Source organism: Bombus flavifrons, chromosome 1, assembly GCF_040668555.2.
Source record: "Bombus flavifrons isolate JBK064 chromosome 1, iyBomFlav1_principal, whole genome shotgun sequence".
Taxonomy (NCBI): domain Eukaryota; kingdom Metazoa; phylum Arthropoda; class Insecta; order Hymenoptera; family Apidae; genus Bombus; species Bombus flavifrons.
Genome location: NC_138442.1, coordinates 1,626,271 through 1,651,914, shown reverse-complemented (window position 1 = coordinate 1,651,914; position 25,644 = coordinate 1,626,271). Strand labels below are relative to the sequence as shown.

Sequence of the window (25,644 nt, the reverse complement as noted above, 5' to 3'; positions counted from 1 at the left end):
AAAAATAATATTGACATTTTTTCGTATTATTTATCTTTTGATAGCTATTTCAAAGGCAAAAATTTGTTGGCATCTTGTATACATATGTATATATTTGCAGTAACTCACACTTCTTTTGTTTTAAATAGCAAGTAGCTGATTTTCTTTTATTTAGCATACTTCAAAGGTCAAAGTTCAAAGAGGAAGCGAATTTTACAAAAATTCTATCAATTAAGTATTGATAAATAATTCCAGCAGTTAAGTTTTATCTTATGTTCCTTTATCTTATCGTATTCCCCTAATTTATTTCCAACCGATTTTCACTTACGCTATAATTTCGATCATTTGCACTTTTGTTAAGGAAATTATAATGGTGGAAAAAGTATAATTTATAAAAATGTCCTGATGGTAAAAGGTTAAAATATTACAATGCAAGTTTAATTAAAATTTGAAGTTATCGAATTATGAAGTAATCTCACTCTCGTTTATTGTATAATGAAGGTATGAGTGGGTAATTAAATAAAAAAGAAAAATTATTTAGCTAAGAATATCCAATTTGTACCTGTATGATTTATGGCAGAGATTATGTTTTCTTACTAAGGAAATAAATGCGTAGGTAGAACGGAAGATAGTGTTGGTTTTAATCTGCTACTGAATCTAAATCTTCTTCTTGATACTAATTTATTGCAAAGAATATAGCAAGTAAGTAATTGTGAGAAAACGAAGTTCATAGTAATTTTAGATCTAACATGGAATTATTTATTAATTTTCGTTATGATTTAAAAACAAATGATTAATGATAATATTTTTCTTCCTTTAATGTTATAAAAGTTAATTGCAGGATTTTTTGCAAGACTGAAATGCACGAAAATTTTAATGTTGAAATTAATTCCTCTAAACAGGATTATACTTATACATTTGGGGGAAGAAGTGAAAATACGAATAAAAGAACAAAGCAACTACATTTTTCATGAAGACAAATCTATTTAGAAAGAGAACATTTTTATTAAAACGAAATTTTTAGTGAATAATTAATATGATAAAGGTGTTTATTAAATATAGAAAGAAAATTTTATACTCTTACGAACAAAACGTATTATTATGTTTAAAAAGTCAAAATATCTTAAATTATGTATTTTTTATAAACTCGAGTTTATTATGATATTTTTTTATAAGATCGAGTGACTTCTCTTCTTTTTTCAGACATATTTGGATTTTGAACTGTTAGGATTACTTATGCACATATTATTAGTTTTTAAAGTCAATATATATTTTCGATACTTCAGATACTATTTTGTACATACAGAACGTGTTATAGCATTGACACGAAGAGAAGTTGCTTCAAACTTTTATTGAAAATCGAAGCTTTGTAAGTACTAAAAAAACATACCAGCGAAAAAGATATTCAATTTCTGGAAATTGTCCAAAGTTCTCAATTTTATTGAAAATCCCAAGTTTATATTAGAAAAGTAAATTTCAGGTTTTGAAATTCTGTTCAAAGATGAAAATCGGGATTTTATACCAGGGCAATAGAATAGTAGAAGAAATAATCGATTTTAAATTGGAATATGATTGCAACAAAATAAATTCCAGGAATTGATGAAAGCTTGAATTTGTAATTTTGATCGAAATCGTGATTTTGTATTAGGAAAACAAAATAGTAGAAGAAATATTCGATTTCAAGGTATTCCAAGAATTTTTTTTTTTTATTATTTAATTTGTACTTTACAATTTATCCAGCTGGACATTTGGTAAATTCCAAGAATTTAAAGCAACTTCCCTACGCACATTTGTTTAATTTATACAACGCACATTTCCTTGCTACTGTTCAAATTAATTCTGTTTCATTTATTAAATGTGCTTTATTACTATTTCCTATTAAATCACTCAAAATAATTAAAAATTGGCAAAAGAAAGAAAAACAGATGAAAGACAGTAATTTAGGAAACTGTATTGCATATTTTTAGACTAAATTCAGAATCATATAAATAACATTTACGTCACCTAATTTACATTGCAATATCGAATAATGAAAACATTGTACAAGAAAAGTAAAAAAAGTTATAAAGTAAGTTGCATGAGCAATTTTAATACAGAAACTCTGTAAACAAGAAACATAACAAATACAGGGTGGTTGGTAACTGGTGGTACAAGCGGAAAGGGGGTGATTCTACGCGAAAAAAGAAGTCGAAAATATAGAATAAAAATTTTTCCTTTGAGGCTTCGTTTTCGAGAAAATCGACTTTGAATTTTCGCTCGGTACGCGTGCACTTTATCACGTCTCGTTATAACGGATCTCACTGTAGATCGTTGTCTCGATGGAAGAATTAAAAAAAAATTTTTATTCTATATTTTCGACTTCTTTTTTCGCGTAGAATCACCCCCTTTCCGCTTGTACCACCAGTTACCAACCACCCTGTATATTAATAAACATCCCCATTATAGGTATAAGAAGAGAAATCTTCTTAACCCCTTAACCTACAACTACGGGCATAGGCCGTAGTACGATGATCGAGCCAAACGTAAATATTACGGGCATTCTCGAACGTAAATCGTAGGTTAAGAGGTTAAGCCACAATAATAACAGAATAAGTAATTTGAACTGTCCTGCACAATTAAATTAATATTATCAGTGAAATTTTACAAATTGCAAATTATTTGCCACTTATTGATATTAATACATTATCTTCTATAGTAACTTTTTAAACAGATCACACGGTTTCAAAAATGATAAAACTCAACGTGTGATTCCAACAAAGAATATGCTTCGCTAGTAATGTTCATGCATTTATAGAAAATTTAAAGATACAACGCAGAACGTATCAAATATACAAAAGTACATGAAATGTCAAAAGTATAGTACACTTTATAATATATGGTGAACGAAACAAATTTCTATTTAGATTCTATTTCCTTATTCATATTTATAAAGATAAGAATTTGCAAAAACATTCACAGTCCACTGATAACATGTTATAATGATTAATGCGAGTATAAATAACCAACTAAAAAAAAAAAAGGAAAATAATTTGTCATATGTTTATTAAAACATATAAATAAGAATACACATAAAGTAAAAATAATAATAAAACGCGTTAAGTTGAACATTAACGTGGAAAGTTATTGTGCACACTACGACAGGAAGCAAATATTCCAATATAAGGCAGGCATGAAACCCAATAGTACAAGTAATGTATGGACATATTGATTCATTTGTTGGTGGGTTCTCATTTGGATAGCAATAGTACGTTACACGATACAACTGGTGGACAGCACTTGCAGTGCATTCGGTTGCGGTATGATCAGCCACTTGGTAGTACGAAATATACATGTATATTATTGTACATGTGTATTCGACGCAACGGTCCAGTGCATATTTCTCGTATTAGCTTTATCCACGCATGGCCATGCACTACAAGTAACATTAGTGCATCTTGTCTTCCGCAAAATTACTATAATACGCGCGAAATGTCTGAATTTCACTGCGAATTTCTACCATGTAGTGTAAAATTAAGCATGTACCGCGTGAAATCGTGGAAATTACAGGAAATCGAGACAAAAAGATGAATAAATGAATGTGAGATTTTATCTCGATTAAATTGTTAAAGCAATTATTAGAACTCGTTTTTTATTCCTATTCGAGCACATTGTTTATTGTTTACCATTTAATTACTTATAAATTTCGCATTTAATGTTTATATTGTAAAATATTTTATTGGCCGTTTAACATTCATCCTTTATAAATTTGATATTATAAAATGATATAAAATATTTTCTTACCGTTTATAAAGTTATTACATTTTTAAAGGGCGATTAAAAAATTGTATATTTAAAATATAAACATAATTGATACAAAGTAGCAATAATGAACTGTTTTATCATTTATATTTGCATAATAATATAGTTTTATATAAATTCCAGTTATGTATAAATCCCATTATGTTATTGTTATCAAAAGTTACTGTAGAATTCCATAAATTGAAATACTATCTATTCGAGTATATTATTTTAAAACTTACATTCAGAGTTTTATTTTATTATTTTCTTAGTCACAATATGTACATTAAATAAAGATAAGTATCTTCTGTAATATATTCAAGAAAACGTTTAAGTGTCTGATAATAAAAAGAAATTCAGTTATAACAAAGGTATTACATACAGATATTAATGCATCCCCGGAAACTAGTGTTTAAGACTATATTAATCTGAAGAGTACATTTCATACACAGTATTTTATATACAGCAAATAAAGATATAGTATGATAGATATAAAAATACAATAACAACAATATAAATTCCTAATTTTCTAAATTTCTCAGATTTATATTTCGACATTTACAAATTTTTAATTCTTTCATTTCTTGCAATATGAGAGATAGTTCTTGCGAGATATCGCTCGACTACCTCAAAGTGCAACTTAGTGAAATCGATTCTCTTTGAAGCGTAAGGATGGTTTAGAAAAAAATACAGGATAAGCGCATAACTTGTGGAAGAATTGCGTGTTTGTTTGTTGACGTTCCATTACAGATTGATGGTAGGACTAATGGTTGAAGTTAGGCAAATTGCTGAGGGTGGACACTCGAATTTCTTGATTTAGTATTTGAGAGTGTGGGTGAGAGAGAGAGAGAGAGAGAGAGAGAGAGAGAGAGAGAGAGACGTACTGGTCATATATCAGGCAGCGATAAGCCTTGAGGTGACTGGGCGGAACATCAGCGTATTCGACTAACAGTTCGCACGCAATAAGATAATAAAGCGCGCCGAGTTTAAAGAAATGAAATAGTATGCTATATTTACAAAAATTCCGCGTCGTTGAGTTTTCCTTAGTTACAAGCGGTCATCGATTATGTAAACTATCACTAAAGATTCGATGGCTTTATAGTTGTGTTGTTGCGCTGCAACATAATTCTTCGATCTTAATAGATTTCTTTATAGATAGAACATTCATAGAAATCCTTGAATATCGAATCATACATTTTTCAAAGCGTGAGTTGCGAGCTAATTTTAGGTAGAATTAAATATTAAAATATAGGATTAGTTTATATGTCCATTAGATGAGTTTTTCCGATCGGAAACCATCGAATAAATAGCTGAAAGTCGAGTTAGAAATCACATGAAAATTACTATTTCTTTATACTTTCTCTTAGCTTACATACCTATATCAAATCAATTCTCGACGACAATCACGCTTCGCGTAATTTTCGAGCGAGTTGTTAAAAATCACGATTTTCGAAAGTGGTCTTGGTCTATAAAAGTTTGAGAAGACTCAACACTTTTCAAAATCATGTCCAAATATTTACGAATCTTGACCTGAAAATTTTCCGCTCTTCAAAAATTTATGATCAATTTTCTCACATCGAAATTCATTAACATTTATAACATCCCTGTAACATCTGGTTGGGAAACAGAATTTTTAACGTTCCAATATCTCGCAGTATGGTTTATCCCTTTCACAGCGAAATTTTCCATCAATCAACAGAATTTCACTCGGCTTCCCTCCCAAAGGTGTGAATAGAGAAATCGCGTGATGCAACACGATGCTCGTTTTTGCAAAATTCCTGGTGCAGAACTTGTACGGGCATCTGTTGTCTATCTGTTTGGAAATGAACAACAATGAAAGGCGTAAAACATCGCGACGTAGTTTTATGTTCGCGAGTATGGTCGTACAACGACGACAAAGAGTCACGAGACTGCGAATAATTCGTGGGCTAGACTTATTTGCGGTATAAAATAAGCGCCGTTCCGCGAGGTGGGATACAAACGACGATAAAGCAGGATTTACAGGGAAATAACTGTCGAACAGCGGTTTTTCACGCTAGAAAAGATTTAAACGATCTTGTTGCAACGTTCTTCGGCTGTCGCGTCCTGACAGGCGTATTTTTGTCAGTCATTGTGAAAGAAGAGTTCGAATTACAGGCTTGGATTATTGGAAGTTTGCTTTGCTTCGAATTATTTTGTACTTCTTGCGATCAAACGAGCTGTTTAACCCCTTAACCTACGATTTAAGTTCGAGAATTTTGGGCCGAAAACGTAAACAAGCTATTATACAGGGTGGTTGGTAACTGGTTGTACAAGCGGAAAGGGGGTGATTCTACGCGAAAAAAGACGTCGAAAATATAGAATAAAACTTTTTCATTTGAGGCTTTGTTTTCGAGAAAATCGACTTTGAATTTTCGCTCGGTACGCGTGCACTTTATCACGTCTCGTTATAACGGATCTCACTGTAGATTTAAAAAAAAATAAAAAAAATTTAAAAAAAATGTTTATTCTACATCTTCGACTTCTTTTTTCGCGTAGAATTACCTCCTTTCCGCTTGTACCACCAGTTACCAACCACCCTGTATATTATATTATATGTCGGGTTTGTCGAGTTGGCGTTAGTCTTAGGGGCGCGTTGCGTATCTTCATTAGGACAAGCCATCGTAGTTGTTTAATGTAGATTATATTTACAATTATATGTACAAGTGTTGATTTAACAGGGTTTAACAATTAATCGTGGTAATTAGACACTCTTAATGTAAAGACAATGTTTTTAGGTTCAACAACGAATCCACGGTCAACGGGGAAAACTCTTTGTTCAATAGAATATATTTTGAAACACAAAGTGACGTTAGCTGTAACGCTCGGTATCATTCTAACTCACAGCCAAGACGATGTGTGTAAACTTTCCAAGGTGATCACAAGAATAAAAGACTGACACGATCACATTTGTCAATTGCATATTGACCAGGGTTATCAACAAAATTTCAGGCGCCGTTACTAGGCAGACCCGCGTAGAGCCGTCATTGCTCCTGCCCGGGGCTTGTTTGTTAATACAGCGTGTGTCCCTCAATATTGGTACTTCTACTGTTAAGTAAAAACGTTCATCCCGTGACCGTGGCTACGTTCGGCGACCAGTTGTGTCACCTCGAGCCCAAGCCCTCTGTCACAAATCTCGGGCAAACATAATCAGATCTTATCACAACTACTACTTCTAAGTTCTATTATTTAAGTACAGCTATAATAAATAGTCTAGACCAAAGTATTAGGGATCTTCTCAAAATTCCAAAAGAAAGGCCCGATGTCCCTACATCTCCGACATATGTATTATATTTGGCCCGGTCATCGTACTACAGGCTATGCCCGTAATATTTACGTTTGGTCCGATAATTAAGGGGTTAATGAAGTTGAATATAAATTTGTGTGTATCATGTTAATTAGAAAGGCTAGACGGTTGGGCAAAGTTTGGACAAGTATGTACAATAGTTCACGAAAGTACTGAACACTTGTATTTGGTATGAATGTTATAAATACTATACGTGTATTATACAAAACATTTTAAAATTTAACTAGAACTACAATAACAATTATCGTGATCGTATTTGTAATATTTAAAACGAATGTATGTGGACGTTACAAATTATTTATTGCAAGCATACATTTTGCTGATTACCAAAATATTTGAATCGTATGTTATTCTTTGTATTAGTAAGCCTCAATAATTTTACTAAGAACATCTTTAACACTAATTGAATATTTAAGATCATATTCCAATGTTGTTATATTAATTTTCTATCAAGTTCACAGTTACAATATGTGTCTTGTAACTTTTATACATAGTTCCGAATTCATTTTAAATTTTATCAACATAATCACGATAATCCCACCTTGTTGCAGTGCTAATGAAATTTCAAAATGTTTCGTATAATATAGATACTATATACATGCATAAAAATTGTCTATATATTCGAATACTTTCGTGCTGTGTATAGCTTGTTGGAAAAATGTAGAAAATTAACGTTTTGCAAACTAAATAACATAAATGTAGTATAAAACGTTTGTATCCAATTTAGATTAGAAACTTAAAGAAACATAGGGACATTTGTAGAAAAAGGAAAATGTATCATTTCAATGAAATTAAAATATCATAAATTAACACAAGCGATATACAAAATAGTCACGTATAGTACAAAAAATACATGCAATTTTTTCTTTTCGCATCTTTGCAATCACATCAACACGTTCTCTTCAATTTACTTGATTGTTATTTGCATACAAATGGAATTCAATTAGTAAATAAATATACAAATATTTATTAAAAAATTATAACCAGTGACGATTTTGAGCAACTAAAAGGTCAGTCTTGTGAACTAGCATATTATTTGTACGACACAATAATAAAGATTGACTTTAAGACGATTTTTCGAACGAACTTTGCAATGTACAATTTATTACATATGTCACAAATATTGTTGAAACGCCAAAAATCTACGATTAAATGCCTACGTACCTTGGGATTAATTTTTAAGAAACCAACGTTAAATAATTATGAGGATGAAATAGGGTATTTTTCAAAATTAGGAGTTAAATCCGGTAATCTTTCCATATTAAAGTAGTAATTATTTTAAGGTTTACAGTTTTCTACAAAGAATAAAAGTATATTCACAATGAAAAATGAATTTAAAATTAAAACTGCAACTCGCAAAAATATTTTTCCTTCTGCTCGTTAAATGGAAATTTTTGTGGTTCTATTTCAGAGTAGCATCTGGTTTGATATTCTTCCTGGAGATTACCTGGGCCATCACGCTGTTCGTACAGATCTGCGTCAGGTATACATATTTAACTTTATAAAGCATGCTTCTATATTCTATTCCCATTAAAACAATAAATAATATATAATGATTATATATTGGATAATATTATACTTATATTTGGGTATATTTAAAAATACATATATATGAAAAATGTACTGTTGTATAGGACATGTATTTTAAAATACATTGAAGAATTTCAAGTTTTTCAAATTTCAAATAGAAATTAATATTATTTAATTATGTGTGCGTGAAAAATGGGATTTAAAAAATTTTAAACGCCTCACATACCTAATTACATATTTTTATCAAATTTTCATCATATTATTTCTATTTTATAGTGTTAATGTTATTGTTACTGTTGACTGCGGATATTTATGCAAATTTATATTCATTTAAATTCGATAAAATAAATGAAATCTAAGCAGAGATTTGTTTCATACACTAAATATTATAACGCGTACTATGCTTTGCATATTTTATATATTTTCGCATATATTCGCAGCTTTAAATTCCTCAAAATAAAATTAAATGAATATCCGCAGTTTATTCATTATATTTTATTTTATGTTATCCTATAAATTCTTTTAGATCTGTCACTATGAGAATCGGGCGCGTTTAATATTTTCCAATTTCCAACATACCTACAACAATTCGAACATGACCAGTTTTTTCACACTTCTTTATGAGAATTCTATAGTTTCTTTCAAATAAATCACGTGTTATCCCGACCCACCTATTTCTTTTCTCTCTTGTGTCCTCTCATTGTCTATTGAGAATGCTTCAGCCGAATCTCATTGATTTTCTAATACCATTCGAGATATTCCAATAAACGCAAAAACATCGACGAAATCGAGCAACTATCTGCAAACGAGAATACGAAGATACGAAGAAAAAGTACCTTCTACTAGACAGAGAGCAAGAGAGAGAGAGACGAGAAGCAGACTGTTAATTACCAGGTCTGAACTTTGTCCCAATTTTCTCGACGTTCGATCGCGAATTCGCTCGATGTGTAAAGACTGGCCGAAGAATTCGAAAGGTGAACGAGGAAGATATGCAAGAACGCGTTAGAGGGGTTGAGGATTGTGAAGTCACTAGAAGTCTAGTCTCATCAAGGCCGAGGGACTACAGCGAAAAAGCAGTTTCTAAAGGAAGAAGTGATTTTATTGGCGAACCAACTTCCGCCAATCTATCTCGACTCGACACTACTCCTTTCGGGAGTTTATATCTTTGTCGATTAAAAGGGAACGGTGGTTCGAATGTCGGTCATCAAGGTCTTCTTACTACGACCAATGAAAATGAGATGCTTTATGCCGCGTACGCGGACTATTTTTCTTTCTCTTCTTTATTTGTCCGCCGATGGCATCCCTTTAATGACGATTCAAAGGGTGGTTCGTTTCTTCCGGGTTGAATAATTGTGTGTAATTATTTTGAGATATTATTTTATTATGAGTGTCGATTCTTATGTATTCATAGGAAATTTAAAGGTGCAAGAAGTCACACAAAATCCATATAGTACGTAAAAATATATACGTTATTCAAAGCAGAGTATCCTTTAGAATATTTAATGAAAGAATGTTTTCACTAGTTTGTTCTAAATTACATACATAAAACTGTAAATTCGCAGTTTCGTTAATTATATTTGTAAAAATATGGAATTACATAATACTACGAAATTCGTATTTTGGAGAAATACGTAAACTTATTTGTAGGATGGAATTCTACAAGGCTTTGCATAATAATTGATCAAGTTTTAATAAAATAAATTAGAGAAACTTATAGAGAATTTGTTATCTAGAAAGTAGAAAATTTAAGAATTTAGGAAGTAGAAAAATTCGAAAATATTTCGGATTTTAAATGGAATATCGTGTTGTAAGTATATTGCGATGAAAATACCATACGTCTCTTTATCATTTAAAATTAATATGTACTTTAAACAAAGTTGAAAAAAACTGTAAATACAGTGAATAGTAAGATTAATAAAATAATATCGTTTTTCGTAATACAAAAAGTAAAACACTTTCTTATACAAAAAATATTGCTGTTTAATTATGGTTATTGTATATTGGGATCAAAAATGATTTATACATATACTTCTTTATCAATTAGAATTAACATTTAAAATAGAGTTAAAAACAGTTGCCCAATATATAGGTAATAGCATAAATGATAACGATTAACAATTAATTGTATAAATAATTTTACATGATATTGTAATTAAATAATTCGAATTATATTACTTGATACAGCACAATTTTAAATGATTTTAAATAATAACAATTATATTAAAATTACATTTGTATATCTTCCTAAGAAAAAATCAGTCTAAAATAAAAACTGAATAGGGTGTACATATTGTATAGATACATATCTTTGAAACATATATACAGGGTGATTGGTAACTGGTGGTACAAGCGGAAAGGGGGTGATTCTACGCGAAAAAAGAAGTTGAAAATATAGAATAAAAATTTTTCGTTTGAGGCTTCGTTTTCGAGAAAATCGACTTTGAATTTTCGCTCGGTACGCGTGCACTTTATCACGTCTCGTTATAACGGATCTCACTGTAGATCGTTGTCTCGATGGAAAAATTAAAAAAAGAAAAGAAAAAAATTAAAAAAGAAATTTGTGCTTTCCGCTTGTACCACCAGTTACCAACCACCCTATTTGCTTCTACGCAATGTAACAGTGTTTAAATTCAGAGAACATCATGGTAATTGATACAGTACTGTTGATAATATTCATATCCATCAGATATGTATCGCTATAATTAATTATTACTCCAGTTATGACTAATTGTCTCCTATTAATTTATGTATGCATGAAAATGTAGAGACAATACACTAAACAGTTTCATTCGTAAATTCTAATTAAACATTAAACGTATTATTATCATAATTTATTATTTTGATATTGTGGCTGCACCCGACGACGGAACTTTCCGACGGCTTCGCGATACAAAGCATATCACCGAAACGTAAGATCGGCGTGCCTAATGAGCCATCGATATCCCTACGGTTCTTCCGCCGAATATTTGCGAGAAAGCGTACGCGGCAACAGTCGCTGACACTTAACGAACGCGTGCGTAGCGGGAATATCGAGGGGCAACAAAAGAAACGAATCGGTTAAAAGAGACATTCGAGCTTGAACAGTGAAGTGAGGAGAGTCGAGTTTTAACAGCTAAGTATAATCGAGAAGCGAGAAAGTCAGTGGTAATCGAAGATTGTACGAAACCAGTTAAATAAATTATTATAAATTAAATTTATGTTAAATAAATATATTATTGAACACCGCCGAGTATTTCTTTGGCACTTTACACCAAACATTATCTCAATATTATTTATTATTTAATAACATTAATTTATTTATGATTATTATATATAATTTTACATTCTAATTATTTTTATTTTATCTTGTTGGAAACTTCAAAAATAGCTTTCTATTTGGTACAATAAAATGTTAGAGTTAAATTGAAACATAATTTTATGGTTTTAAAAAGACGTATATTTACTGACAATGATGTTATTTAATAATAAATAGTATTTCATGAATAACAAAATTTAGTCAATGATATTGTACGTACTAAAAATTGTCAAATCTTACCAACATCTCATTCCTTTCATTATTCCATATCTCAATGAACTTATTAGTTTCTTTTATATCATATCCAATTCATAACAAAAAAGTTAGTTGTTTAATTTGTATATTATCGCCAGCCCACATGATTCAATACTGTTTGTGTTATTACATATCAATATTGTCAAGAATAATACTTTCTTTCATAGCTAAAATATTCGTAAACATTCAGTTTCATTTTTGATGAGATGTCTATTAACATATAAGAAACAGCAAAATGTGAACGAAACATAGCCCAATGTAATTTAATTTACTACTAATTTCTATTCATTTAAAAAAAGTATTTATTTTAACATCTATCGTAAACATTGTTCCTTACAAACAAAATTATAAATAATTGGTTTTAGATAGAGGGTGGTTGGTAACTGGTGGTACAAGCGGAAAGAGGGTGATTCTACGCGAAAAAAGAAGTCGAAAATATAGAATAAAAATTTTTCGTTCGAGGCTTTGTTTTCGAGAAAATCGACTTTGAATTTTCACTCGGTACGCGTGCGGTACGTTATAATGGATCTCACTGTAGATCGTTGTCTCGATGGAAAAATTAAAAAAAAATTAAAAAAAAATTTTTATTCTATATTTTCGACTTCTTTTTTCACGTAGAATCACCCCCTTTCCGCTTGTACCACCAGTTACCAACCACCCTGTATAGTAAGATTAAACAATAAATATGTTAGTACATATATATAGTTTAGCATACAAAAAATTTTAACGTGCTATTATTATCATTTTTATGGATTTCCTTTTAATTTACGAGGGACGTTTTAATTAACACGTTCAATGCCGCACATAAAATAGGAAAGAGCCCCTAGTGGCGGAAGTCCATTTTTCTTCTATCCATTTATCCAAACGTCATCTGCAAGAAAATAAGGAATCGCGATAACGCGTATTTACGTCTTCGGTTTCGATTTCCAGTACTTCCATTACTCGTTAGATACAGTAATATAACTAAATTCAAGTTTTTGTGATGTATACTGAATATGTATATTGAAATATATTTAAATACGAAAGGAACTATTTTAAATTTTTAAGTATGACAATTAGAACTTTGTACTTTTTCAAATATACGAAGTTTTTACTATTTCTACTGCTATTTAACTCATCCTTATGTTAGATTATTTAGTAATTATTTATTAATTAGATCTAATTTTTAATTTTTATTTTTAAAAATATGTTGTTGGCATACTGAAAGAAAATATAAAGGAGGAGATTTGTGTTTTTAAAAAGTATATACGACAGGAATCTTTAAATGAATTAATTTTTGTTAATTAAGTATAATTAAATAAATAAATAGTAAATAAATAAATAAATAGTTCAATAAATCTATACGTTTCATGTATACAACTTTTTAAAAAATCCACATATATAATATTTTTTACAATATTTTAAATATATACTTATGGATAAAGAATTATAGTGTAAATATTTACCTGAAACATTGTCAATATAGAAAAAGACCGTCCGAGTTAGTGCAAATTAACAATCGGAAAGCGGTTATCTTGCATATCATTAGTACAAAATTATGTAATTTTTCATTACCTACAAGTTTGCTTTCTGAATTTATTGAATTTTCTACAAAATATTAGAATTTAGCTTTGCATCATATCCGAACAACAATGTGTTAATATCACAAAGGAAAATATCATTTTCAATTGCACCATAAATTAGAATGTATAAAACAATACTCAAACGAAACTTATAAAATGATACTGGAAGAACTTTCTCAAGAATTTCATATAAACCATATATTACATGAAAGCTTATATTCCTCTAAAACAGTACAACCAAAAAATAAATTTAAATTTCCATATAATATACATCATATAGATATTCATATAAATAAATTTATTCTCTATTATATTTTTATATTTAACATTTTTACTCAAATAATTACAATTATTCTATTTTAAATTTAATCGCAAACAATATTTATTTCAGCACAGTTTATTGCTTCCATACATCTAATTTGCAAAGACAATTCTTGTCGAAAATGACACGTAGCTTTATAACACCGTGTACATATTTTGTTTCAGAAATGACGAGTCTCTTTGCTCATGCTATTGGTCGGCAGTGGTGGCGATAACGAGGGGTTGGCGAAGAGCATTGTTTTATCTACCACTATCCTGTATTTTGGCATGGAAACCGCACAGTCTTCGGTTGTCCTATGTCGCGGGTAACTCGACAAACTAAATGTTTAAATATTTTCCTTATACATTTCGTTGCAGTTGAAATCTTTGAATTGTCTAAAACGATTCACATTATATTGTAATGATTAATATTTCGCTCGTTTCCTTGTTATGTTTTCTATTTTCTGGTCATTAATGTCATGGGTCATATTAATTTTCAATCAGTTTCGGGTAACGTATTGATGAAATTTGAACATTGCTTTATTAAAGGAAATTAGATTACCCGGAAATTATACTATGTTGTCGAAATGTTTTTTTTTTTTTTGTTTTCTACAAGAACAGTTAACTATAATTAAAATGAAGTTTGAGCTATTGGCAAATAAAAATGAATTATTCTATCTTCAAATAACATTAACTTATATATTTATGTGATTATCCTTTTTGTGGGATGTAGTTTTAAACGCGCGTTACCTTGTTTCTTATCACATTAACATAATATAAAGATATGCAGAGTGGTTGGTAACTGGTGGTACAAGCGGAAAGGGGGTGATTCTACGCGAAAAAAGAAGTCGAAAATATAGAATAAAAATTTTTCGTTTGAGGCTTTGTTTTCGAGAAAATCGACTTTGAATGTTCGCTCGGTACGCGTGCACTTTATCACGTCTCGTTATAACGGATCTCAGTATATATCGTCTTGATGGAAAAATGAAAAAAAAAAAATTTTTATTCCATATTTTCGAGTTCTTTTTTCGCGTAGAATCACCCCCTTTCCGCTTGTACAACCAGTTACCAACCACCCTGTAGAATAAAACACACAAAAATTGAAAATTTCGAGTGATTTTATAATTGTGGAACACAGTGTATCATAGTGGTTAATGAGACTGTAAACAATCAATTAAAAAATAAGAAAAAATAACTTGAAAATTACTCTTATCAGCAACATAGCAACGTTCTGTGTCCTGGTAAGAGCAAACGTATTCAACGAGATGTTGAAAGAAACCTGGCAAGAATTTAATGCAAAGTAGCAACGTCGAAAGCAGATCGAAATGAAAAAAATATTTCTCGTTATTTTCCTCCTGTTGTTATATCCGCAGCCGGACTTTTGGCAGTACTATCCTTGCTGCATATTGCGTCCAGTGCTTTGGTGGGCCGTGGTTCCTGCCAGATGAGTAATGCCATGGATTCGGTTGGCGAGAGTCTTCTAAGTACTAGGCCCGAAAATTATGATCGCTTCGAAGAAGTTCTGGTAAGTGAATGAGGTAAACACGTAAGTTCCTGCCCTTTGCATTAGGAGATTGAAATTGAAAATCTTGGAGTCACTATCGTGGAAATGTAATTTAATATCATTACAAATATTACTACAGACGTGGCTAATTCTTTCATTGTTCTAGTAATGCATCCTACACATCATTTGAATCAAACATTTATTCTAAACTGAAGATACGAAGTATTCAAAAATACGAAATTCTTAAGTAATATCAATGAAAATAACAATATACTAAACAATGGTAAAGACTGTATAAAAATAAAAAGTTAAGAAAAATTAAGAAATCATAAGTATATTAACTATATTATAAATATATTATTTCAAAAATGGAATAGATTTTTGAAATTTGTTAGCATTTGACGTGAAGAAAATGTAATCTAATGTTAATTTAATGTGCAATTTAATGTGATTGATCTTTTGTTGTTATTTACTGTTTACTTCTGTTTTTACTATTAGAAAACAATTTCAATATCGCTGTTACTACACTGATATTTCATTAGATACAAAGTTTTATACACCATTCCTATTCCATTAATAAAATTTTAATAACATGAAGATAGGAAAAGAGAAAACAAATGGCCACATTCCAGGAGATTAGAAAAGACATAAAAGGACTTTAACTTAACTTTAACTTAAATGTATCATTGTCTCGTTCGGATAACCAATTCAATGAACCTTCATTCAGGCATTGTTTAGGTTAACAAGATGGTGTTTCAGATAGATATCTTTTAATTTTTTAATATTTATAATATATCGTGGCTTATATTAAAGCTGTATTCTTTAACAATAATGGTCGGATTTTCTGCACCGAACGTGTTTTCTAAAAAGCTTTGAAATTGGTCATAATTTAATATGAAACCGTTATCGACTTTATTACTCAATTTTATTTGTTAGGCTTAAACATATCATCCATTTTTTTTTAAACTATTTAATAATTGATTACGTTTGGGCTTCTTGTTACTTTTGATATAAGAGTGTTTTCTGCTTTTTACAATAGCATTATTTTTAATCAGAGGATACCGATTTTCCATTATCAGAATTGTCAACAGAGATTTTAGAAGATATGAATAAATTTCTTTTGTCCCAAGATGCTCCGATTTTCCACGCGTAGATTCCAAAAACTTACTGCCGCGGTAGATCTGACGCTCCTATTATCGATAATATCATTATTGCTGTTATTGTTAATGGCAGAGTTGAAAGCTGTGACATTGCCGCTTGAAGCAGTAAGATTATCGCTAGTTGATTAATTTTGAGATCTTTTTTTCATTCTTAGACTATAAACATTTTTACATATTCTGAAACTGTAAACGTAGGTTTTCTCGTGTTCGGCGCATTTTTCAGTAGGTAATACTTGTTAAAAAAATCTCCCAAAATTTATACAGGAACATTGGTAACTGGTGGTACAAGCGGAAAGGGGGTGATTCTACGCGAAAAAAGAAGTCGAAAATATAGAATAAAAATTTTTCGTTTGAGGCTTTGTTTTCGAGAAAATCGACTTTGAATGTTCGCTCGGTACGCGTGTACTTTATCATGTCTCGTTATAACGGATCTCACTGTAGATTTTTAAAAAAATTAAAAAAAAAATTTTTTTTATTCTATATTTTCGACTTCTTTTTTCGCGTAGAATCACCCCCTTTCCGCTTGTACCACCAGTTACCAATGACCCTGTATAACATCTTCAGATATCCTAAATTAAGGTTATCATAAAACTTTTGCAAAATACTTTATTCAAATACATCTTATTGTAAAGAATACAAAGTAAAACATGTGAAGTGCATTGGTATGGATAAACAATTATAAGTTTTAAATGAATTATTATAATCTAAAAATCCATCGGCAAATTAATATGTTTAAGGACCATGCTTTGATAAGAAAGAAGTATGTCGCATTTATTCATTCAAATTAAATGCTTGGATTTGCGGCCCACAGAACCGTAAATTTTAAAGGTACCCTAAATAAAAAATGTTTAATGTTCAAATAGAAATGTTTGATTATAAACTGTTGTTATTTCTATACTCAGAGGTAGGATCACAATAGTTATTATTTTATTGAATGGATAAATCCATCACATCGTTCTGAGCCAAAAGAATCTTTATTGCACGCGCTTACAAAAACTAGGGATAAAAACAAAAAAGCATCTTAAGTCTATCGATTAAATCTATCGATTGTAACTAGGATTATCTTCTAGTTACTATTTCTTATAACTAACGCATCTGCATATGGATGGCGAGCACGAACTCACGTTGTCATTTTCAACATAAACGTTGATGCAAAAAATATAAATAATAATTGTAATAATCTATAGGTAAATTTAATCACAACATAAATTTGTCAACGAAACTATTTACCTACATAAAATGTATAGGTAAAGTGTAAACGTTGGTATTCTGCGTCCTCTGTAGGTTTCACTTCACATGTTTGACGATAAACTGATGCATATATCTATTCTTGCAAACATAGGTTTTCATACCCAATAACCTTTTTAGGCAAAAAAGATGGAAAGACGTTTTCTACCTGCTATCTTGTGAGAAACTTGGCGATGAAATACCTATCTTTACAGTTTAAGGATTAATAATACATTGTTTTACTACATCGTCTTCATCTTGCATAGAAAATGGCCAACTTCTTCCGTAGATATAAATATACGGTGCTGTGTATTATCGTGCTTAATTAAAAAAAATTCTAGGAGTTTTTATGTCTCTTGGATATATAATTTGGAATTAGATATGTAATTGTCTCCTAAAACTTGAGATGTGATTGATGCCGAGTTCTTGGGTAGTTGCTCTTAGAAAGGTAAGCTTAGAAGTAATTTTGATATTCCTTTTCGCGAAAAATTTTGGATTTTGATGGCTATGTGTACATTTGATGATTTAAGTTAATAGTAAAAAATTTATCAATCTGAATCAAATTGATCAAATAGTACGATAAAACGTATCAAATATTTAGAAATTGCAAGTCACTTTTCGCAATATGCCACTAATATAAATACGTAGAGACGCACAGAGATGTTAAACGAAAATATGTCCAGACTGTCATTATTTTGTTAATCAATTTATTGTGAGAAGAATAATGGTTAGAAAACAGCATGAAGTGATCTTTTTCATTATCAGTTTATTAAACAACTTATTCACTGAAGAATGCTAGAGAAACCTAAATTTTAAATAAACTTAATTTTCTAGTCACTATATTAGCATTAATTTCCTTACTATAATTTTAGTAGCTTCACGTAATAATATCTATTTTTTATTTTACATTTTTTACAAAAATTTGTTATTACTTTTATTTTATTTTACTTTACTTCATTTTATCTTTATTCTCATAGACTGTACAATGAATTCCATATAGAATATAAAAAATGAAGATACAAACAAGTGTTTAATATGTATACGTTTTGCTAATGAGTTGTCTCGAATATAATTAATTCTTGAAAGTTATAATATAAAATTCAACAATTGTTTTTCCAATTGTACGTTAGTAATATTAAAATTGCAATCCAAGTATCACTTAAATTCGTAAATTGTATTTCTTGCATATGTTAAAATTTAATATAAATTACATAAATAGGATTTTTTACAATCGCCATAAGACACTAGTTTGTTACACTAATCTAAACATTAATTAGGTATAGATAAATCTGAAAGCGCTGGATTAATTTATATATCTAGTAAAAGATGTTAGAAGTACAACACTAAATATAAAAAATGGAAGTTTATATTTGTAGTTTGGTGCAAGAAGTACCAATTTATAAAGTTGAGATTAGCACTTAAATATGTTAAAAAATTAATGTACGAATAATTTCGAGCGCAGAAGTCTCCGTTATTTCAATTTTTCTTTCTAATACAACAGGAGAGAATTAAAACTTTTGCTATTTGTGTTTTTATGTTTATTTTGGCATTTTTTGCGGAAGATTTATTTTATGTTTTTTATATATAATATACTATTGTTTATAAACTCAATACCGCAATTAGCTCATTTCTGCAAAAATATGATATTTAAAAAAAAATATTTATAAATAAATTCGATAGAAATTTCTCTAACTGAACCTTATTTTGAAGATATTTTATTACATTTCAATAATTGTATCATTTCTCTCGAATAGCATTGCGTAGTGAGACACTTCTAATAATTATTAAATAATTATTTTAAAAAATCAAGCACTTTCAGTAACAGAATAAAGAAAAAAAGTAAAAATTAAATTACTAACAAATTTTTATAACAATTTGAATAATTGTAATATTAGAACAAAATCTAGAGGTACAGTACTGGACAAAATTATGACACTTTACAGAAATATTTGTATACTGGACCTATTTTCACATAAGACAGAAAAAGCAATAATGTTACTAGCCTTAAGTATGACTCACAGGTTATCTAGCACGTTTGTTGTCCATGTTAAATTGTTCGGGATCTCACGGCTCAATAAGGGTGTTTTTATGTTATGTATTATCTGCACAATGGACATACAAAACTTCCTCATATGATATACAATACAAAAGTTAGGCAAAGAGATGTATGTAAATTGGAATTGACTTTGGTTGGACAAAATTATAAGGTACTTGACTAATTTTCCATCCTTATTTCTGAGGCGGCACTCGACACCAAGTAGTGTCGGACGACGACAGCGCAGTGGTTAACGCCTTAGGTTACGAACGTTCGGGACTCGGGTTCAAATTCCGGCGACCGGAGTCCGATTTTTCTTCCACGATACAAAAATGAGAAGAAAAACAGCACAGTGCCTCAGCAGCGACGACATCTTCTACACTCGCAGCAGAACCTATCCCGGCTACTACTCCAGCAGTGACGCACTATCATCACAACTAACCACTACAAACACGTACCCCTCATTTCTATCAGTAATTATTCGATTGCGAGTAGATACAGAAATGGAAATATATAATTTATTCATGATATTTAATGCATTTATTTAAAAGAAAAAAATGTAATGGGTCGAAGAAAATTTTTTAAAAAGTGAAGTCAACTAAATCTTTTTGTTACAGACAGGAAAGTATAGCAGAATTTCGAAATTGTTAAATATGTGTGGTGTGCAGTATATGTACATTGTATTAAAAACTTGAGAAGATTAAATTACGAGAGAGAAAAGGGTATAATAAAATTGTGAAATTATTAAATATGTTGTGCCCGGTATATATATATTGTATTAAAAACGCCAGGAGCTTATAGGAAAACTAAAAGGAATGAGAGACCTTCTGTTACACCTGAACGCTATAAACGAGCAGTTCTGCGTGTTACTTCGAATTTTAAAAGGAATGCGAAATAAATCATCGTATTCTACAAGAAAGCAAGTATATTAAACGCAAAAATTTGAATATTCCACTGGATGAAAAAATGGAAAAGTGCCATTTTTAACGATGAAAAAATATTCAAGTTGGACGGCCTTGTTGGATGGAGTTTACTATTTCCATGATCTCAACATGTTGAATACGGATAACTCCACGGTGGTGTGATTGCTTTTAGTAGCAAATAATGCTACGTTTGCATTATCAACGTTCAGCGTGTTGAGGGGAAGAGAAACGTAGACACTGAACGTACAGAAAGAAAGATAAGTGATAGGCGGTAAGCGATAAAATTGGCATTTGGAGCACTTGACATTGGTGGCTGTGCCATTATTTGTTTTCTGCTTATGGCTTATCATTTACCGCTCTCTATGATCAAGGCCGAAGTTTCCTTCAAATAGACGACGGCAATTTTGAAAAAACAGAAATAAATTTCTTATCATGCCACATGAGAAGCGACAAACAAAAAAGCGATAAGTGTCTTGTAATTTTATTCAGCAAAAGTCAGTTGAGATTTACAACATTTCTTTCGCTAACTTTTTTGTTGCATACAAACATAATACATAATAATGTATATAATACAAACATAATAATGCTGTGTATGATGAATAAAGACGCTGCTGTTAATTATAATTTCAAGGATGGTTTCAAATGAAATAAAATTAATATTTATATTAATGAGGTGTAAAAGTGTTGTCCGTGATAATTGTAGCTGCTGGCTGCAGATGTCGCTGCTGGGGTACTGCTGATTTTCTTCCGTTTTTGATGCGTAGAAGAAAAATCGGACTCCTGTCGCCGGGATTTAAACCCGGGTTCCGAACGTTCGTAACCTAAGACGCTAACCACTGCGCTGCCGTCGTTCGACAATAATTAGTGTCGAGTGATGGTATTTTCTGTTGAGTGCCGCCACATTAACATTCTCTATTTCTTTTAGTCTTCTCATTTGCCTAAATTATACAAGCATGTTGACGTCAGTATATTTGTGCATATTCAATAAGTCCTTTTTGTTATTCCAATTGATATGAAATTCTAACATATTCTAACAAAAAATCTTACAAAATCATTTTACTTTGCTATGCAATTAGTTATTATTTTGCAACATAAAGTATATGTAAAATAATGCAAGTCGTTACGTACTTAAAACATCTTACGAAGGTAGACAATTTTTTTAACTTCATACGTAAACGTACTTTGTGAAGGTAATGTTTGCTCGCGTACACCATATTTTACCGAGGTACCGATTGACTCTGTAACGTGTAACTACACAAGTTACTCTATTGCTTTATACTATACCACTAAGTTACTATTTCATTTATTTATTTGCGTTACATTAAGTAAAATATTTTTACTTTTCTAAAAAAAAAAGATATTTAAATATCTGAACTTGAAAAATAGAACAAAAGATGGAATATTTTAAACTTGTAGTTTAAGTAACAAAATGTTCAGTCTTTCTCAATCAATAAATATACAAGGTGATTGGTAACTGGTGGTACAAGCGGAAAGGGAGTGATACTACGCGAAAAAAGAAGTCGAAAATATAGAATAAAAATGTTTCGTTTGAGGTTTTGTTTTCGAGAAAATCGACTTTGAATTTTCGCTCGGTACGCGTCCGGTACGTTATAACGGATCTCACTGTAGATCGTTGTCTCGATGGAAAAATTAAAAAATTCGACTTCCTTTTTCGCGTAGAATCACCCCCTTTCCGCTTGTACCACCAGTTACCAACCACCCTGTATATACCTGAATACAAATTAACGATGAATTTAATAGTTTCAACGATTTTATTATAACGATTATGCTTTGTAACTTTGGAGTCACAACGGCGTACAACGGTTACGCTGGTATCCCTTTGCATCCTGGTTTTCTGCAGTTTCCCCTCTTATCCGAAAAGATTGGCCAATGCGCTATTTCATCCATTCGCACGTTTTTCAATGGAATTGTTGCACTTAGTCCTCTTTCTTTTTTTTTTGTTCCATTTGTTTACCTATTGAAGTTGAACTAGGACGCCCTCTTTTCCTACTGATTCCTTTTTCGTCCTTGATATAAATCGAAGTCGAAATCGAGTGGAATCGCACAATAAAAAAGCCTTATAGCACCATTTCTTTGGTCTTCTGGGCACGTATTGTTTTAAGCAGCACTTTCTTTATTAAATGGTATTATTTCTTTATCTACGCAAGGATGTTCACCAATCGGGATGCGATTAAAATTTTTAACTAAATTGTTGACAATAGTTTTTATTTTTTGTAATTCGTCTATGTTCTCTGAATCGTTTCTGTTAGTCTCGAAATTGCTACTAAGATTTATTCTAGAATTGTTTTCGACTTCCAAAATCATATAGCATCTTGGTCAATTATTTTATCTAAGATACAAGCGTAATTTTTTATTGACGTCTTCAACAGAATCGATTATAATAGTTTGTTTTTTGCTAGGAAATATAACATTTTTGGTAGTGAATGCATGTAATTGAATCGGTTTCTGTCCTAAGAAGCTCAATCTGTCTGCGAGTACTTGATTATTTTCACCAGTATCGTGGACCCTATATTCAAGAGTTTCACGATGGTAATTTTCTAAATTGTTCATTGCCAGCAGATTAACAGGGACGTTAAATCCACATTCTGAACGTATGCACTTGGTATAACTACTTGGAACTAGAAAAAAGAAACGTAAATACATATCATACAAGAAAAGAACAACACATCCAAACCAGCTGGCTGCTGAAGCGAGCAAAACTCTCATAGATAGAAAACTAAAAAGAAAACACCCCACTGACCTCACTAAAGAAATAAAATAGTCAAACTCGAAGATGGTATCCCGCCGGGGGTAGCCATCCACATGTTATTTAGCAATTAAGTTAGAAAAATTTACCAAATGTTCAGCTGGACAAATTGTAAAGTACAAATTAAATAATAAAAAAAAAAAAAAACATGTCTTCACATTTCAGTTGCTTGAACGCGATTCCAGGCCAAGTTTATGAAGCTGAAAGTGACAAACACTTATGTAACATGATTTTTCATACATAGCTCAACAGAGTCTTCATAAATTATGTTTTATTATTTTGGAAAAAAATGAATTTTAAAACAAATATTTTTGTAAATGATTACTATTGTAAATCTTTCCACGATTATTGTAGCTGTACAAATAAGATCATACAGCAATGCGTAACGGTGAGTGAAAAAGAGTATTCACCTAGTCTTCACTTGCCGTCTCGCTCACTGTTTTTTCGTAAATGTAAGGTATTTATCATTCAGTTCATCTCCTAATGTTTTATTAATCCTACATAATATCAATTCGTTATCAATTATTATTATTTAATATTAATTAATTATTTAATATCAATTCCCAACTACAAAGAAAAGATCGTTTTCTAAAAGCAAGTATATGGTGCAAGGTGACGGAAGTGTTGGACGACGGCGTGTCGGGACCAGCTGGCCGAGTGGGAGATAGCGACGGGGAAATATGACACGAACGTCAACCCTCGTGGGCCAGCGAATCGGACGAGAACAGTGAACCGGAACAAAGGACATGTCAAATTGCAACGGTATCTTAGTCGTTGATGGCGGACAGAGGGAATGCTGCTGATTTTGACGTTTCGCAAGCAACACCAAAATTTTGGCTTTTTCCGCGTCGTGCAAAGGCTGCTGATGTCTTTACGAAAACATAATATACAGGAAGAAGAGCGGGAGGTCTGCGTGTTTGGAAAGTTTGTAAAAATAGGAACAGTGGAACTTTTTGAACGAAGTTTACGGGCGAAAAATGATGTTCGAGGACGGATAAACGGAAACAAGTTACAAGTAACGTTGAAAAATTCGACCAAAGATCCACGCAGTAAAACAGAAATACGTGAAATTGAAGGTTAGTCGAGGTTTATTGTTTTCTTTTTGCGTAGCTCCGACTTCCTACGAGTCGATATATACTGTTGACGTAGAATAGAGAAAGGGAAGATTCCTGCAAAATCGGCCTTTAATCGATCAGAGTTCCTTTCGATAAGTGTGAGCACTGCGTTAAGCGTTCGTTCGGATGTTAATTAAAAGAAAACTGTTAACAGTCTGTCGTACTCTGAGGTATAATATAATATTTTTGTTTATATATCACTAATAGATGTTTTTAAATGATTAATTGTAATTTGTGTAATTTGTTGTAGTTTGTGTGAAAAACGATGTAAAAAGAGGTTCGGTGTATGTAGATGCGCTCTAAAAAAAAAAGTTATGTATAAGAAATACAATCATAAATTTGAGAGCTTTTACTTAATAAAATAAATATATATGGTTTTATAAAGATTAAAAAAACTTACATATGATAGAGAAAATTATAGAATTAAAACACTTCTTTAACAAAACTATACATCTTTCACTTATATATGAATGTAATTTTATATCTTTTGCTTAAAATAAGAATAAATTTTGCTAAAATAATTTTTATTCGTGAAATTTTATATTTCAAAATAAACAATGACAAAATAGAATTTCTAATGAAAAACGATGTCAATGAAATCTCATTAAATGTTGGTACTTTATTATGCGAAAATTTTTTATTTATTACCGTTTAAAATATAGTAACGAAAAATGCAATCTCAAATTCATGATGAATAATAATATAAGTGATTAATAGAGTGACACATTTCGTTAGTAAACGGCACATTTAGTTTTATGCGTGTCATACTAATTTATAAACATGTAATTGTAGAAATAATAATAGCTTATAGAGCCTAAAGTAGACGTTTGTATTTAAATAGCTTCGAAAAAACACTGTAATTGTCTGTTACAACTTACTATTTATGCAAC

General features: G+C 30.8%; 1 protein-coding gene across 1 annotated transcript in view; it reads left to right on the top strand.

Moving 5' to 3' along the window:
- LOC138184168 (uncharacterized) overlaps positions 1-25,194 on the top strand; it is a 353,608-nt gene extending 328,414 nt beyond the window's left edge. Inside the window, exons 3-6 of the mRNA XM_069121905.1 lie at positions 8,493-8,564; positions 14,210-14,349; positions 15,397-15,548; positions 24,252-25,194. Of these exons, the coding sequence (XP_068978006.1) occupies positions 8,493-8,564; positions 14,210-14,349; positions 15,397-15,548; positions 24,252-24,323 (436 nt within the window). The 3' untranslated portion in view covers positions 24,324-25,194. The remainder of the gene's footprint in view (positions 1-8,492; positions 8,565-14,209; positions 14,350-15,396; positions 15,549-24,251) is intronic.
- Positions 25,195-25,644: the final 450 nt, after the last annotated feature.